This window comes from Cygnus olor, chromosome 27, assembly GCF_009769625.2.
Source record: "Cygnus olor isolate bCygOlo1 chromosome 27, bCygOlo1.pri.v2, whole genome shotgun sequence".
NCBI lineage: Eukaryota > Metazoa > Chordata > Aves > Anseriformes > Anatidae > Cygnus > Cygnus olor.
Genome location: NC_049195.1, coordinates 3,077,291 through 3,092,643, shown reverse-complemented (window position 1 = coordinate 3,092,643; position 15,353 = coordinate 3,077,291). Strand labels below are relative to the sequence as shown.

The window sequence follows — 15,353 nt, the reverse complement described above, 5'->3', positions numbered from 1 at the left end:
TCTGTGTAAGCATTTCTGTAATTTTATTGACTAGCTTTATTGCACATACTTATTGAAGCCTCCATTTTGCCCACCCAAGGTTTCCATAATTATTTTAAATGCAAGTTAAAGATAACTTTCATTCCATGACGTATTTTTTCCTTTTAGAATTTTAAGATTCTGAATCACCCAAATAGGGCATAACCCCTGAATTCATACGTGTAGACCATGCAGCACTCAGGGAGCAAGCCAGTGGGTGCTCTGCAAGCATACTGATACTCCGCATAGAGAAACATCATAGATCATTAACTTTAAACCTCAGTGGTCACTGAATTAAATATGTGAGACTGCAATTTTAGCTCAGTCAATCATAGTTTAACTTGATGAGAAAGCTGGACTGCCTTAAAAATTAAGCTTTCTTCTTCACTTCACTCTCTTCCTTTCCTGCTGCTTCTTTCTCTTCTTTTTCTTCCTCACCAGTTTCCTCAGCAGTTTCTTGAGACTCCTCTCCTTCTTCAGCTGCTGTTTCTTCCCCTTCTTCACCACCCTCTTTGGCTTCTTCAGATTCTTCCTTCGCACCTTTGAAAAGCGAGAAGAAACATTTCTCATCTCCTACGCTGCTTCAGACTAGTTCCTAATCCCAGTTCCACAGAAGCCAGCATACCTGCACCTCCATCTCCATCCATTTGGATGACAGCCAACCTAAACTTCAAGGGGCTAGCAACTGATTTCTGCATGGTAGCAGCAACATATCTAGGACTGACAAAATTATACAGCCAGTTTATCCTAAATTTCAGAGGGAGTGAAACTTTTTACAGGTCTTTTAGAAACCAGTCTTGAAAAATAGTAATTAACTGTAGACTCACTGCTTTAAACCTTATCCAAACATTTGAGTTCAAGAAGGAATCTTGCTATTATCCTCCAATTGGCTCTCAGCTGTAGTTTCGTTATGATCTGATCATGTTAATAAAATTATAATTAATCACCTTAAACTCATCAATTGGTCCAATGGTAACCAATACATTTCAGATGTGTTTAGGTTACAGCCTTCAGAGCTATAATGCTGCTCTTACATTTTTAAAAAGTGAGTTTGGTAAGTAAACTGGGGGACAGGAAGTGGCATATACTTTGGTTGAAGGAAGCAAGTAAGCTACCTAGACCTCAGGCAACAGGAGCTGCTCTCAAGACACGGTTAAATCCAGACATCAGGTGATGTTCCCATTATCCTAGGCTACTCTGGGAATTAGTATTTAGTTCAGGATGTTCCTATTATCCACTCAAGGATGTTTGAAATAGCCACATATTGCTTGCTGCCAGCATTACCTGCTTTTAAAGTATTGCATTAAATTTTGTAAGAATGAGAAACAGCCAGCAGTTTCCAAGGGGCTAGAACCAGTCCTATAATCTCCCTGGCACTACACATTTACCTTACCTTCTATTCTAAATTCAGGTGTACTTGCTCAAATGCTACATGCTTGATCTCACATGCTTGTTAATAGTCAGTGAGAAAAGTCTATTAATTAAATCTAGTTCCTAGAATTTCTAGGTTTTATCCATATTGAGCAGGGTGAAACATGGAAGAGAGGGGTTTGAAAGTAACTGAGTACCTTCCTCCTCTTCTTCAGCCTCTTCACCTCCTGCTTCTTCCTCCTCACCTTCTTCTTTCTCTTCTTCCTCACCTTCCTCTGCTGGGGCTGCCTTGGCTTCTCCTGCTTTAGCAGCCTCAATTGTTTCCTCTATTTCAATCTGTTCTTCCTGGACATGACTAGAGTAGTAGGTGGGGAAGGAACGGGTTGTCATCAAGTAGGAAGTGGACTGGAGACCACTGTATGCAGACCTGCCAAAAGTCGGGGCAGCCTGGGTGTAGCCACTGGTGATGCTTCCAACACTAGTGAAGCTGAGTCGGGTCTCTTCACCTTCCAGCAGTTTTCTAGCAGGAAGAAAAAAAAAAAAAGCAAGCATCTTAGCTCAGCTGCAGTGGTATTCAGCAAACTCAGCTATGGACAAGTGTACCATTATTACGCTTTGAGCAGCACAAGCTCTAGGGACTGCGTACTACCTAGAGTGCGAATACTAGCCCATAATGAATAATTGTGTGGCAATAGTATTCTTATCTTCTTAGAAGAAATTAAGTTTGAAATGTGTATTACTGTGGAATTAGTACTTGTTTGAAGTAATGAAGAAAAGACCCCCAGGACTAGGTTTCTACAGCAGGTAAAAGATACAGATGTATTCTGGTAGCCTGTGAAGTTCCAGAGAACAATGCAGATGTAACAACTCCATGTTACAGCTATAAACCTCATCTAACAGCTAGCCACTTTCAATGTTTCCCTCTGTGGCATTCACAAAAACTGTTTCAGCATTTATAATTTCTACCAGTATCTGGGTTAAAACATTAAACAGTTATTTGAAAGCAATTCTGTGAAAGAACTCACAAGTAATCTCCTGCTAAGCAATTAGAGAGATATCCCATTGTTGAAAACATGTAAGGGATTTCTAGTTCTGAAAACATAGCTACCTGTTTTAAGGAGTTTTACTGATATAAAAACAGGTTTTAGGCTCAGGGATCTCTTCACTGTATGAGTACAGCATTTTTTTTTTTTTTTTTTTTAACAAGTAAACATGGAGAATAGATAATATACCTGAGTTAGTAATTCTGTATGCATGTACACACATACTATGATACTCCTATTTGCTACACAGTGCAGATTTTGCTTAGAGCAAGCTTTACCTTAAAAGCACTGCTTCTTTCAACTGCAAGACAATTAAGAAAACCTGATTAAACTCTGCTATCTCTGACACTTTCAGCTGGAGGAACAAAAAGAGTTCTCTTATTAAAAAAAAGGGGAACCAGATCCAAGATTGATTTAAACATCCTGCCTGTCATACCTGTATGCTGCAATCTCAATGTCCAGGGCCATTTTCACATTGAGCAGGTCTTGATATTCCTTTAAGTACCGAGCCATTTCACTCTTCGTGGTTCGCAACTCATTCTCTAATTTGTTGATTGTATCCTGTTGGAAGCAAGAACATTGACAGTGCAGAAGCTTCGGTTTTCCCCTGTCTAGCAACGCCACCTGCCAAGGGATTCCTGCAGCCCTTGCAGCTTAACCTTGCTACAGCAGACTGACAGCCCCCTCACACCGCTCCCGAGCGGGGCTTCCCCACCCCTCCCTCTACACCCTAGTACAAACCTAAGCACCCATTTCCTGCTATTTAAAGACTAAAGCATTCACAAGGGTTAAATATACTTCATTTTAGAATCTAGGCTGTTTCCCCTTATGCTTTTTGGAGCATTCATTTACCTTTTTGACAGGAGCTTACCACAGTACACCCAAGACCACCCCCGCGTTATGCACCAAGCAGTGCTGTGGGCTGAAAGGCAGCCTGCACTCACCTGCAGCGCCGAGATGTCAGCACTCTGCTTTTCCTCCAGCTCCTGCAGCTGCTTCTCCAACGCTTCGTTCATGCCACGGGTAGCCTCAATCTCCAGTGTCTTGGCCTTCAGGAGACGGCGGCTCTCAGACACCTCATCCTTGGCGGCACGGACAGCATCGGTGTTCTTGGCAGCGCTCTCGCTGAGGACGGTGAAGCGGCTGCGGAACCACTCCTCGGCGTTCTGCATGTTGCGGGCCGCCAGCTTCTCGTACTGGGCACGGATGTCCCGCAGTGCGGCTGAGAGGTCAGGCTTGGCCGACACGTCCATCTCGACGGAGAGGTGAGCATACTGGATCTGAGCCTGCAGCTCGGCCAGCTCTTCCTCGTGGACCTTCTTGAGGAAGGCCAGCTCATCCAGGAGGCTGTCCACACGCTTCTCCAGCTCGGCCCGAGCCAACGCTGCCTCATCGGCGCCCTTGCGGACCTCCAGCAGCCTGGCCTCAGCATCCTCCCGGCTCAGCACCTCTTCCTCATAGCGGGCCTGCAGCCCCCGCAGCGTCTCCTCCAAGCTCTCCCGCTCGCCCTGCAGCGCCTGCTTCTCGCTTGTCGCCTCCTCAGCAGCCAGGCGCAGCTCACGGATCTCCTGCTCATACAGGGCTCGGAAGCGGGATGGCTCAGCGTGCTTCTGCCTCAGCACCAGCAGCTCAGCCTCCAGCACCTTGTTCTGCTGCTCCAACTCGTGCACCCGCTCGATGAAGCAGGCGAAGCGGTCGTTGAGGTCCTGCAGCTGCGCCCGCTCCTGGCTGCGGATGGACTTGAGGTCGTTGCTGATGGCCGCCACCTGGCTCAGGTCGAGGCTGTCCACCGAGTGCAGGAGGGAGCCCGAGGCGCTAGAGGCGGCGTAGCTGCGGCGCACCGACACGGAGGAGACGGGCGCCGACAGGCTGGAGTACGCCGAACGCCCCGAGCTGTAGCCGCCGCTGCTGCTCCGCATCGTGGAGACGTGGAGCCGCGAGCTGTCGGCATAGCGGCGCTTGTAGGAGGGAAAAAACGGATCGTAGCCGTAGGAGCTCATGGTTGCGGGAAGCCAGCGACTGCTCTGCGGCTCGGCGCCGCCCGACGGCCCCTATTTATCGTCGGGGAGGGCGGGCGGCCGCAGCCGCCAGGCGGGGACGGGGAGGGGCGCGGCGCTGAAGGACGGCCCCGCTTAGGTTCGGGCGGCTCTGCAGGGGGTTGGAGGCGAGGGGGCTGCAGTCGGGGCTTCCCGCTGCTCGTTTGTTCCTCCTCGGGTGGGTCTGGGGGAGGCAGGGTGCCCTCGGGTCTGTGTTGCCTCACGACTCCTTCAGGATTAGCCCTAGGGCGCTGCGCGGCGCCATTTTGTGCCTGGTGGCCTCCTCCCGCCCAAGCCCCCCTGAGGGAGGTGGCAGGGAGGTTGTCGGAAACCCCTGTCATAGCCAGGGCCTGGGGAAGGCTGGGGTTATCAGTGGGGCTGGGACGTTTGCAACACTCACCTGTACCTCAGAAAGCTTAGAAAACATGTCTAAACAGCGGTTTTTTTTTTTTCCCCATCTCGTTTGCAGTTGTCACAAGGTGTGTGTGCTCTTCAAGCTCCTGCTGTGCTCACTAGGTATCTCCTCACATGGTTCTTAATAACCAAGTAATTACATGAATTAAGAAACTACTATGCGGTGTAGTTTGCTCTTGGAGCAGGAAAAAAAAATTAATGTCTAGCCATCTAACTTTGCTTTCTATATTCTTTGAAATTCTATGGAGGCAAGTTTGAGGTGTGGACTACAGGGATTGAATACTTAATCTTTCATAACCTGACTACAATGGAGACTAAAACTGGACAGCTGTCTTGCAGCTACCTCTGATACAGATTATTAGCCACTGATTGAGTAAAACCAAGCATTATTATGCAGTAGAGATTCATCTAAAAGTAAGGTGGGGATACATTGCCCAAACATTTTCTGGGATGCTTCAAAAGGTGTTGATAATAATAGTGTTGATAATAATATATGTAAATGAAGCTGTCTGGGTGTCACGAATTACAGTAGTACCCAAGTATTTTGGGCACAAAGATATGCTTGCTTAATATGAATCATCTAATAAAAGTAAGACGGGGTGGATTTCATCATGTTTCCTTCTATAGTCTAGTGCTCTCAGGTACAACTTTACCTGTTGTGTGTTGTCATTTCCACAGGTCATAGTGTACTTGAATATAAAGAATATTAAGCTGTGAAGGGCAGTTTCTATCAAAGACAGAAGGGTATAAGCTCTTTTCATCTGAGCTCATGCTGGAGAGAATTAACTATGCAAAGAACAAATAAAGACATATGCATCACTACCTCACAGTAAATCTGATGAGATTTTATTTTGCAAATATGAAGTGTCCACATGAAGATTGATGGAAATGCTCTCAACTCATAAGCGTTGCAAGTGAGGCTTCAAGTTTTATTCAAAAAAATTCAGTAGCAGTTATGTTCATGCTTGTTATTCATGTATTGTATATGCAGAATACAGTAACAGCACAGGCACGATTTTATATGCTAATAAATTTTAGATTTAACTGAGTAGCTATTCTTGACTTTTGCAAAAAAAAAAGGTAGCTTGTGTATCTTGCAGAGCACCCAGGGAAGTGAATGAGCAGCGTAGACATCATAGCAGATGGGAAGATTTACCAGTAGGCTTGGTCAGAGATTCACTGAGCTTCTAAATACAGGTTGTTATGGGACACTCAACAAATGGATACTGGCATACCTTGTTTCATGCCAATGGATTTGTTAATTTCTGCTGTATTCAATTTTGAGCATAAGATTTAATTATTAATAGTATCAATTATTATGCCATGTATTAATAAATTAATATACCTCAACTTGTAAAATAACCTCCACTTTGTGTCCCAGGAAAATAAGGTTTGTAATTGTAGTCTGTTAATATTCTTTCTCATATCATTTTAGAGAGAGCAAATGAGTGCAAAACCCCTCCTTCTCCTCCAGTAGCGTGTGCCAGGAAGATGGGAAAGCATGTCTGCAAACAGCCCTGCAATGTTGAATTTCAGTGTTAGTCAGAGGTAAGGATGAAGCTTTCTTACTGTAATGAAAGAGAAACCACTGCTCAAGGCATCCTATCTTGGAAGTTCAAATTTCCAGGTACAGAGTAATGCTAATGCTGGCTTTCCCATTCTCTTTGTCTCCCTTTTGTTGCTTTTTGTCATAATGCAGAGCACACTAGCCCCTTGATATTATTGTTAGACAAATCTCTTAAGTAGTAGTGAATAGAGGAACAGGATAAAGACTGGCTTCCAATTAGAATGAAATGGTCTGTGCTGTTTGCCTTGTCTGTGTTTAAGATTGCATTGGAAAAAAAGCAGGCAGGTGGTCACTGGAGATGAGCTGAGTCACCCAGCTGCTTAGCATTACTTCCCTTTCCATCTGCTAAAGCTACCTACAGCTGCTGCCTTGCTGTTTTAATTAGGCGCGAGTGTCATGATTTCATGTAACAGGGACTTTAGGCAGAAGAATTGTAAGGCCAGGTTCATCCCTTGAAAACCTCCACTAGGTTGACTGACCTAAATAATGTAAATTATCATGAATGATACTGAAATTACATTAATGACATGAAAAGTGGCAGCTGTGCAGTCGCATAATAGTGCTGCAGAAGCAAAAGCAAACATCTCTGACATTACTGTTTGCAAATTTCCCTCTGCCTCATAGTACTGTGCACCCAGCAGAAGTTTAGGTCTAGGGCCAAAGACTTTCCTGTGCTAGGGCCCTACGTGTACTGAGAAATAACTTGAATGCAAAACAAGCGCCAGTGAAGAACTTCCCTGAGCTGGAAAAGATTCATGCATTGGAATGTAGTGGGGTTTGCCTTTTGCTTATTTGTATCAAAGATTGGTTTCCCCAGCAGAAAGTCTAACAGGTATGCTTGGGGTTGGGGTGCATGGCAGAATGAAGCATGTATCATCTGCACCTGGTCTTACTTCAAAAGCATAAAATAAGCTGTGTCTGCTCAGTGTGGATTTACACAGAAATTGAGCATTCCTGAGTCAGAAGAGCAAAAGCATTGTTTATCCTTGTAGATTTTTCTACTCAAGAAAGGCACAACTCTGATAGACTGGGGAATCAGGTGCTCCCACTTCTGTAAATTTCCTAACTGTGGTGTAAATAACATACAATGTAAAACAATCTGGTGAGAGTTGATCTGTGCGTGCTACCTATACTTGCAAAACAGGCACCTGAGATATATTACACATAATTAAGTGTGATTAAGAAAGTTACTTTCTAGTGTTCTGTAATTGTTGATGAATTTACTGGAAATTCAAAAAATCAACATATTTGCATTCAGTGACACCATGTATTACTGAATGATTTTTTTTAGTGATAAGATTGATCAGATCAGTCCTGAAGGAGAAAGGGAAGAGCTGGAACAGGTCCACTGTAGCAGTCGATGTTGAGTGCCAGTACTTTACTGCTATGGGAATGCAGTAAAGCATGCATTCTGCTGAGTGGTCCATATAGGTCCTTTTATTGATCTTACCACAGAGAGGTGTGTTGTAAAAACAGAATAAGAGAATTCTCATTGAAGCCCCTGAGAGCTTCACTGCTGAGAAAAGTCAGGTTAAGGATTTCAGTTTCCCTACAATGTTTCCGTTTTTAATAGCTACTTCTCTCTTTAAAACTTCTGGGAAGAGACAAGGGGGCTAAAGAAATTTCTTTGGCTTTATTCTCATGTATGCTGGATAATACTGTATGTATTTTTACATCTTTGGGTTGTTTTGAAGCTTTGCTCATATGCTGAAGAGGCTTCAAAATCTCTATTGTAGGGCACTAATACAGGGGAAGATTGTGAGAGGTTAAAGCAGGAGTAAGGGGTCCAGTTTCTTTCCCTTTTCCTGGTGTTCAGAATCCAGATCTTATATATGCACTTGAAATTATATCAAGATCTATGAAGGATTTAAATGTACAAACAAAAATGCTTTGTTCTACTTTGATTCTCCTTTTGCTGCTGCATTTTTCTTTTTTGAATTGGAATGAATCTTCCATTTTAGGAAGTCTGCTTCCTGTATTCTGAACAGCCCTTTAAATATGAGACAACACTATTATGAGTTGTCAAAGCTCATAGGGAGTTTTGTCTGCAAGGACTGAAATACAGTATCTGAAAGACACAAAAAATGCTAATAAGTATTTAATTTATTTCTTTTGAACTGCTATTTGCTTTGTTTGTGCCATATATAGTAAGTGCCTGAGCAGCTTTCATTATTTTATTATTGCTTCCACCAATTCTGTTTTGCTGCACACAGTAACGTTAATTTGCTCACTTTGAGTTTGTTCTGCCACTTGATTACAAGAGCTAGAGGAAACAACCAGCCATCTGAGCTCCTTCAATGAATGCTTAATTAGAGGATTCATTAGCTTTGTTTACTCTTTGGATCAAGACTCCAAACTAGGCCACAAAATCTGATGGCAGATTACTTCTTGTGGTTAGATCTTAATTCCCAGAATCAATTAAATAGGTGATCTACGTTTGTCAGATTCCAGCAATTAAAGATAAAAAGGTTCTTGGGCAAATAGTCTGAAGCTACCTTGCCAGCTGCAGAGCAACGTGCATGTCTTGAACAAGCCCACTCAGCCCATTCTGAAAGAGATTTATTCCTCTGCAAAATCTCACGAACAGGTCTTCTGCCAACAAGAGAAGCAAGGAGTTAGACTGAGGCGTGTGGTAGGAGTTTGCCTAAGTTGGCACTCGCCCGTAGGCTTCACTGAAGCCCTGCCAGTTTAGGCTAGCTGAGGATCTGAGCCTCAGCTTTTAAAACATTTTGTCTCCTTGTGGAGAGCTGAGCTGTCACCTGAGAAGTGTTTTATGATGCCCCTAAAATCCAAGAATAGTTGTTGACACTTTCCTGTGCCGTTATACGATAGTGTTTTCTGCCTGCAGTATGTACTCGCGTGTTAAGCAACGAACTCAGATCTGAGACATTCTCATCAGTACGAGTGGTGTCAAGGGGCAAAGACAAAGTGAACCCTAAGTGTTGGTGTGCACCAGAGAGTTGTTCTGGGAGACCAGCTCTCACTACTGCACTTTTAAATGCTCAGTGATGATAATTATGTGTATGTAGTGTTACTGTTAGTGATAAGTGCAAGGAAGAGGCTGCATACAGTTAAGAGCATATGAAAGGCTCATAAATCAGGCAGAGGCTCTGTTTCCTTCCAAAAACTTGCCATTATGCGTGACAATAAAGATAAAATGGGAGTCAAAACCAGTATTTATTTGTGATCTGCAGGCATAATTGAAAGGCAGAGAGATCTTATATCGGTGGTCTGCAGGAACTTAAGCATGGTCTGAGTTCTCCATTACCAGGATGGGTGCTTCCTTTGGTTGCAGAATCTAGAAGAAGAGTTGAGGAATTCATCTGCTGTAACTCAATTATTTTTGAAATTTTATGAGATTCTTCTTACTGAGATTCTTCTTACTGCATAAGTAGCAATAAAATTTGTGGAGTGTACATAAAGCCACCTCTACCTTTAATATATATAATCTTCCCATGCACAGAAGTGCAAGCGTTTTTTAGCAAGATATAAGCATCCCATTATTTAGTAGTCTGGCACGGACAGCTGACCATAAAACACAGGTGGAAAGCGAGCAGTAAAACTGCCTGACTGTACTGCAGTGTGGTGAATGGTTAAGCTTCATAGCAGCGAGCTGAAGTTGCTCAGCTCTGCAGCGTACGAATAAAAATTATTGAACTTCTGCAGCCCGTGCACCCGATTTCCTACATCAGATCTTCTTGCATGAATCAGATTCTTGGTATTGTATTTGATAATCAAGGGTGATAGTCAAGGACGTACGCCTGGGTGCGATGGAATAGGGAATGCATCCCAGTGCTCCAGTTTTATGCTAATATAACCTCACTGAAGCATTTGCAGAGGTCTGCAGAGGTTTAATCTCTGGCACTACTCCTAGAGGGAAATTGGCTTTGCACCACTCTAATGCAGGACTATTTGTAAATTAAACAGCCTGCCTGACAGTGCCTGTAAGGCTCTCGTAGCATGTATTAGTGTGTTCTTGATTATACTGCTTAAGGGCAGATGAGAAGTTACTGTTTTTTCTTATTTGTGCAAATTTTCAGAGAAATAGAAACTACCATTAAAACAACTGTTAACTCTTTTTCTTTTTTGAATGTGGGGGAGAAAAAATTGCTTAAAAGCAAAAGAAATTGCTAAACTGGAACACTGAAGCTTTATGAACCACAGACAGATCACAGTTAGTAACGAGAGCACGATGCAGGTGTGCTCCAGGGAGCCCTGCGCAGGGACTAAGCAGTGTCTGCTGCCTTTGGGTGTTCCACGATCATCACCTTCCTTAGATCAGGATCTGTCACACTCCTTCAAATTTCTGGTATCCTGATATTATCCTGTAAGTCCTTCAGGTGACTGGTGGTATTAGACCCTTTAAAAGCCCTCTGGTTACTAAAAACTTGGAGCATGAGTTTGGCTTTTGTGTAAGCGAAACATTCCTGAAATAACTTCAGAAGTGGCTAGCATTGTAACTAACTAGCCTGCTTATTTGGCATTGCCAAAAGCTACTCAGTCATTTGTTTTAATTACTCCAAAATCTCCAGGGTAGTTGTTGCTGTTGAGCAGACGGTTGTAAGTGTTACCTTCTAAGTGATTCCGCTTCCTCTCTGACAGCAGAAGGGGTGCACTTGCATGGGCTGCAGTGTGGGAGATTATTTGCCTATACCTAGCTGGTGCTCTGCGAGTCAGAGAAATTCCTGCAGCAGCTCAAATCAGCGCGGTTTCTAGGTCTCCAGAGTAAGATAGGAGATAAATCTTCAAGGGTCTGCTGATTCACAAACACAGCCATCAGAACTGACTAGAAATTGTATTAACTTTGCTTTTCAAGGAGAGTAACTTGGCTGTTTGTTATGAGGTAGCGTAAAGCACTTGATGTTGTAGAGAATAGCTATTGAGTAGAGGGGGTATTAGGAAAGATGAGGTAGCGAGATAGATCCTTTTATCTCGCATTTATCTACTTCTCTTGGTAGAATCTATAAGAGGATGTTTGTGAAGCTAAACAAGCGTATTTCAAATACTGAAAGCAAACACGAAAGGTCACGTTTCACCTTTCAGCACAACAGTCTGCCTTTCAGAACAATATAGCTGGGGAGCGGTGTAAAAGCTGCTTGCAGTGAAGAGTTTTATGGGTGGATTCTCACTGCCTCCTGGTTCCTGCCTGGTTCCAGATGGGGTGACCTTTGGGAAAGCTGAGCGCTGGTTTGAGCTTTCTGACCTACAGCACATCAGTGTAATGGTTTTATGCTCTTGAAGAGCACTTTTTTTTTTCTGGTAGATGGGTATCAAAATGATGAAATGAACCTCAAACAAGAAATGACCAGAAGAGAGCCCTTTCCTACAATCTCTTGTCAAGTCTATAACTCACTAAGCTGTCAAACCAAGCCCTTGCTCTTGAGTTGCTATACCTCTATCAGGTCATGCAGTATAAACCCAGGCAGTTCTGTATTTTGAGCTGTAATTCTTGGAAATTCTCAATTGGTAAAGGTATTCTCTGACCTCTGGGCACAAGGACCGAATAACTTTTAAAATTTCTAGGATTGGCACAGTTACTAAATCAGAATCAAGAACATTGTTGTTGAGCCTAAGTGGTGCTGAGCATCTAAAAGTTTTATGAGACTGTGGTTGTTTCAGAACCGAATCCCATATACAACATTTAGTACCTTTCTTATCCCAGCATCAGTCATTTATAGCAGGGGATGCCAGCAGAAGAGTAAAAATGATTTCCACATTCCCAGATTAGCAGAGGCTCTGAGGCTGTGAATGCTGGACTTGTTTAGCTGAGGAGAGGAGCTTTCAATTAAAAATTGCCTGTTGCCATGCTGTAGTAGGAAATTGAGAGCCAGTTGGCACGTCTCAGAGCCTGGCTGATAAACGGGCGCTGCCATGGTGTCTGGAGGATGTTCTCCTCCAGCACATTTTCTAAGCAGCCTCCAGAAGCTGAGGTGCTGTAGATGTACAATCAGATATTAGTTATCCAGCTCTGATGAGTCAGTCCTAAACAGGGAGATGAGCTTATTTCATCTGCCCAAAGATACATTTTTCTTTTCATTTCAGCACCAGCAGGAGCTAGTCAAGCCTCCTATGTTAAACACAAGATGGGATGGTAACAGTTAACCTCTGCATTACTGCACCACGTTCTGTGACGCTACGGAGGCTGGCAGCTTTCAGTGGCACCTCACAAGTGGTATGAGTAGTTTATATGCTGTCACTTTTTAGAGGAATAATCCCTTGTGTATCTGCTTTTACTGTGCTGTTGGGAAATGTTTCCTTTACGTTCATGGGCTACAAGATACGATAAAACTGGTTGTACCCAGATTTGAAGAAGTTCTTTGTGTAGTCATCAAGAAATCAGGTGGTACTCCTGAAATATTTACAGCTCCTTCCTTCTGGAAGGTAACAGCTTAGAATTCATCTTCCATGCCTCAAATTTCCAGCTACCATTTTTCCTTTCCAGATCGTGCTTTCCTAATTACATTGCAAGTGCTCTATAGCAGGCACTCTGTCCGAATTTACATACGTACAATATCTAGTGTACTTGTGGGCCTCCACAATGTGTGGCAATGTTAATAAAAATAAAGCATTAAAGTAGCACTTCTTGATCCATTAAGATAATGGTTTGTCATCAGGAGGAACACGCTTTTAAAAATTTCACTAAAGAAATTTGTACAAGCTCTAAGATGTACTTCTGCTTTGAAGTACTGGGAAAAAGGTTCCAAGCTTTTTTATGATTTCAGGAAAAGATACATAGTTGTTTTTAATACCCATTGCATATTCAAGATGGAAAGCAGTTTTTCATTAATTCTTCTTTTTAACTTCAATAGTGGCTACAAGCAACTTGTTTTTTAATCTTTTGAGTGTGTGTGTGTGTGAACAGAGCAAAGAGGAAACGGTCACAGTATCCGCGATGTCTGCTTCTGTTAGATCAAAGTTAAGGACGCGTAACTCTCTGTAAGGTTGGGCTATGTCCTCTGTTTTATTTGTTAAAATGACTTGTGAGCATGGCAGCATTTCCAGTAAGCTGAGGAAAGAAGCGGCACAAGCTGGGTTGTTCCTGTAACTAACACAGTCTTTTAATCTGCGAGCATCTGAGGCTTGAGTTTAAGACCAGCAAGCCTGGAGATCAGATGTTGAGAAAACCGGCTGGTGTTGTGAGTCTGCAGAAAAGAGAAGCCATTCAGCCAGCTCGCAGCCCCGGTCCAGCTGCTTCTGCGGCCATTAGAAAGCAAACGCCTTTGTAGGCTCAGCATGGTCAGAGAGGTGAAGGTGCATCTTGGGGATGTGTGTGGGATGAGTGAGGGGGAGGAAAGGAGGAGTTATTTCTTCCAGTAGTGCAGCCGGAGTGAGACAGGAGGCGACCTACTGAGTTCAGTGCTCCCCAGGGCTTGCTACTGCTGTGCTCAGAAAAAAGAACGCATTGCAGATTTCATTTAGGCTGGGCAAGGCTGTTCAGCTGCATCTAGGGCTTGCCTTGAGGGGCAGAGTTACTATCCATATAATCTGACCTAAATCATTCCTTCAGGAGGCTTGTCGCGCTTCAGAGCAGCCTGCGCTGGACTGAGAAGTGCTGTGCACAGTGAGGAAGGAAAAGGCCCAAGGAAAGGGTTAATTTGGGATTTGCAATTCCCTGGGGGCAGACTGCAGCGTTTGGAGCTCTGTGCACCCTGCCAGCGCCTCCTGTTGGGAATTCACCCTGGTGGAGCTGCAATTTAGGGAGAGAGGAGAGGGCAGAAAGGCAGCAGAGACATTTTTTCTTGGACTTTTCAAGGAATCTGTCTGCATGAGGTGAAATAAAGGGCCTAGGATTGCTGTGTCAGGGACAGCAGAGGCAGCTGCAGCCCAAGGGGAACTTAAGCAAAGTTCCTCTGCGTCCTTTGGGGGAGGATGGGGAAAAAGGGGATTTTACCATTTTTCCAAACGGAAAAGGAAGGAGCAGCCCCACTCGCATTAACCCTTGGCAGTGTCCTCTGCCTGTCACTGCAGGGGCGTGAAGGTAGGACCTGGCATTTCTGCCCGTACCGGGAATTTATTGCTAGAGCCCTGCTATAGGCAGGGAAGGGAAGGAAGAGGGAGAAGTGATCGTCTGAGTGGCTGCTGTCAAGTGGAGCTTCGAGAAAGCATTACTCAGTCTGCCTCTTCTCTCCACCCTCTGGGAAGCTGCCGCTTCTGCAGCAGGTCCAGTTCCTGGCAAAAGTTCAGCACTGCAGCAACTTTCCAGGAGGAGAAGGGAGGGAGAGAGGAGGAGAGTCCCGCATAGAGGAGGAGCTACCATGTCCCAGGTTCCCTTTGGACAGAAGCATAACTGCTAAAAGCAAGAAAAATATGCAAAGGGCAAGCCTCTTTCGTATCCAGGAGCAGTGAGTGCTCTGCACCAACTTCCGTATAGTTAACAGAAGTTTTCAGTGGCCTTATCACAGCCAGACCTCACCCCAAGAGCTAGTGTTTGTGATTGATACTGCATAAAATTCTTCCCCAGAGTAGCTAAAAATGATGCAGCAAAATGGGGTGATGGGAGTATCCGTGGGATCGGAACAGTTTTAGCCCAGGAAGGTGTTCTTTTCTGAGTGCCCTGAGAGGCGGTTCAGGTGAAACTGGGGGGGAAGCAGGGAGAAAATGTTCATTTTGGGGGAGAGGGGTAAATAGACAACATATAAAAGAGGGAGGTGTTAAATCAGGAATAGAGAGGTGGGGTGCCAACAGGTAGGAAATCAGGACAGACCTAGCAGAAACTGAGCAAAGGGCTGAGAAGCGAGCGCGTGGGCTTTGTACAATTGTGTGTCTCTTCTCCCTTGCCTCCCACAGCCTTCGCCAAACGCTGCATTCAAGGCAGTGTTTGTGGACACCGAGTGCTTCTCCCACTGAGCCCAGATTGCAGGAACGGAGACCACGTCCCCCGTGGGAGTGGGAAGAGCCCAGTCT

At 44.2% G+C, this 15,353-nt stretch overlaps 1 protein-coding gene and 1 long non-coding RNA gene across 2 annotated transcripts; one reads left to right on the top strand and one right to left on the bottom strand.

The window, feature by feature from the left end:
- Nucleotides 1–4,487, bottom strand: NEFL (neurofilament light chain). Its single transcript, XM_040538169.1, has 4 exons — nt 3,377–4,487; nt 2,869–2,993; nt 1,587–1,909; nt 1–558 (listed from the first exon to the last, which is right to left on the bottom strand). Exons 1-4 carry the CDS (start codon nt 4,430–4,432, stop codon nt 389–391), a joined length of 1,674 nt encoding a protein of 557 aa, XP_040394103.1. The 5' UTR covers nt 4,433–4,487; the 3' UTR covers nt 1–388.
- LOC121060411 lies at nt 4,457–15,335 on the top strand. The gene is made up of 4 exons (XR_005814814.1): nt 4,457–4,984; nt 6,318–6,430; nt 12,492–12,621; nt 15,237–15,335. It is a non-coding gene; the product is annotated as an uncharacterized LOC121060411 (long non-coding RNA).
- Nucleotides 15,336–15,353: the final 18 nt, after the last annotated feature.

Coding starts and splice junctions, on each gene's coding strand:
- NEFL (XM_040538169.1), bottom strand. CDS start 4,432: ATGAGCTCCTACGGCTACGATCCGTTTTTTCCCTCCTACAAGCGCCGC. Junction 2,994..3,376: donor CTGACATCTCGGCGCTGCAG/GTGAGTGCAGGC, acceptor TGCTTCCAACAG/GATACAATCAACAAATTAGA. Junction 1,910..2,868: donor ATTGAGATTGCAGCATACAG/GTATGACAGGCA, acceptor TCTTCCTGCTAG/AAAACTGCTGGAAGGTGAAG.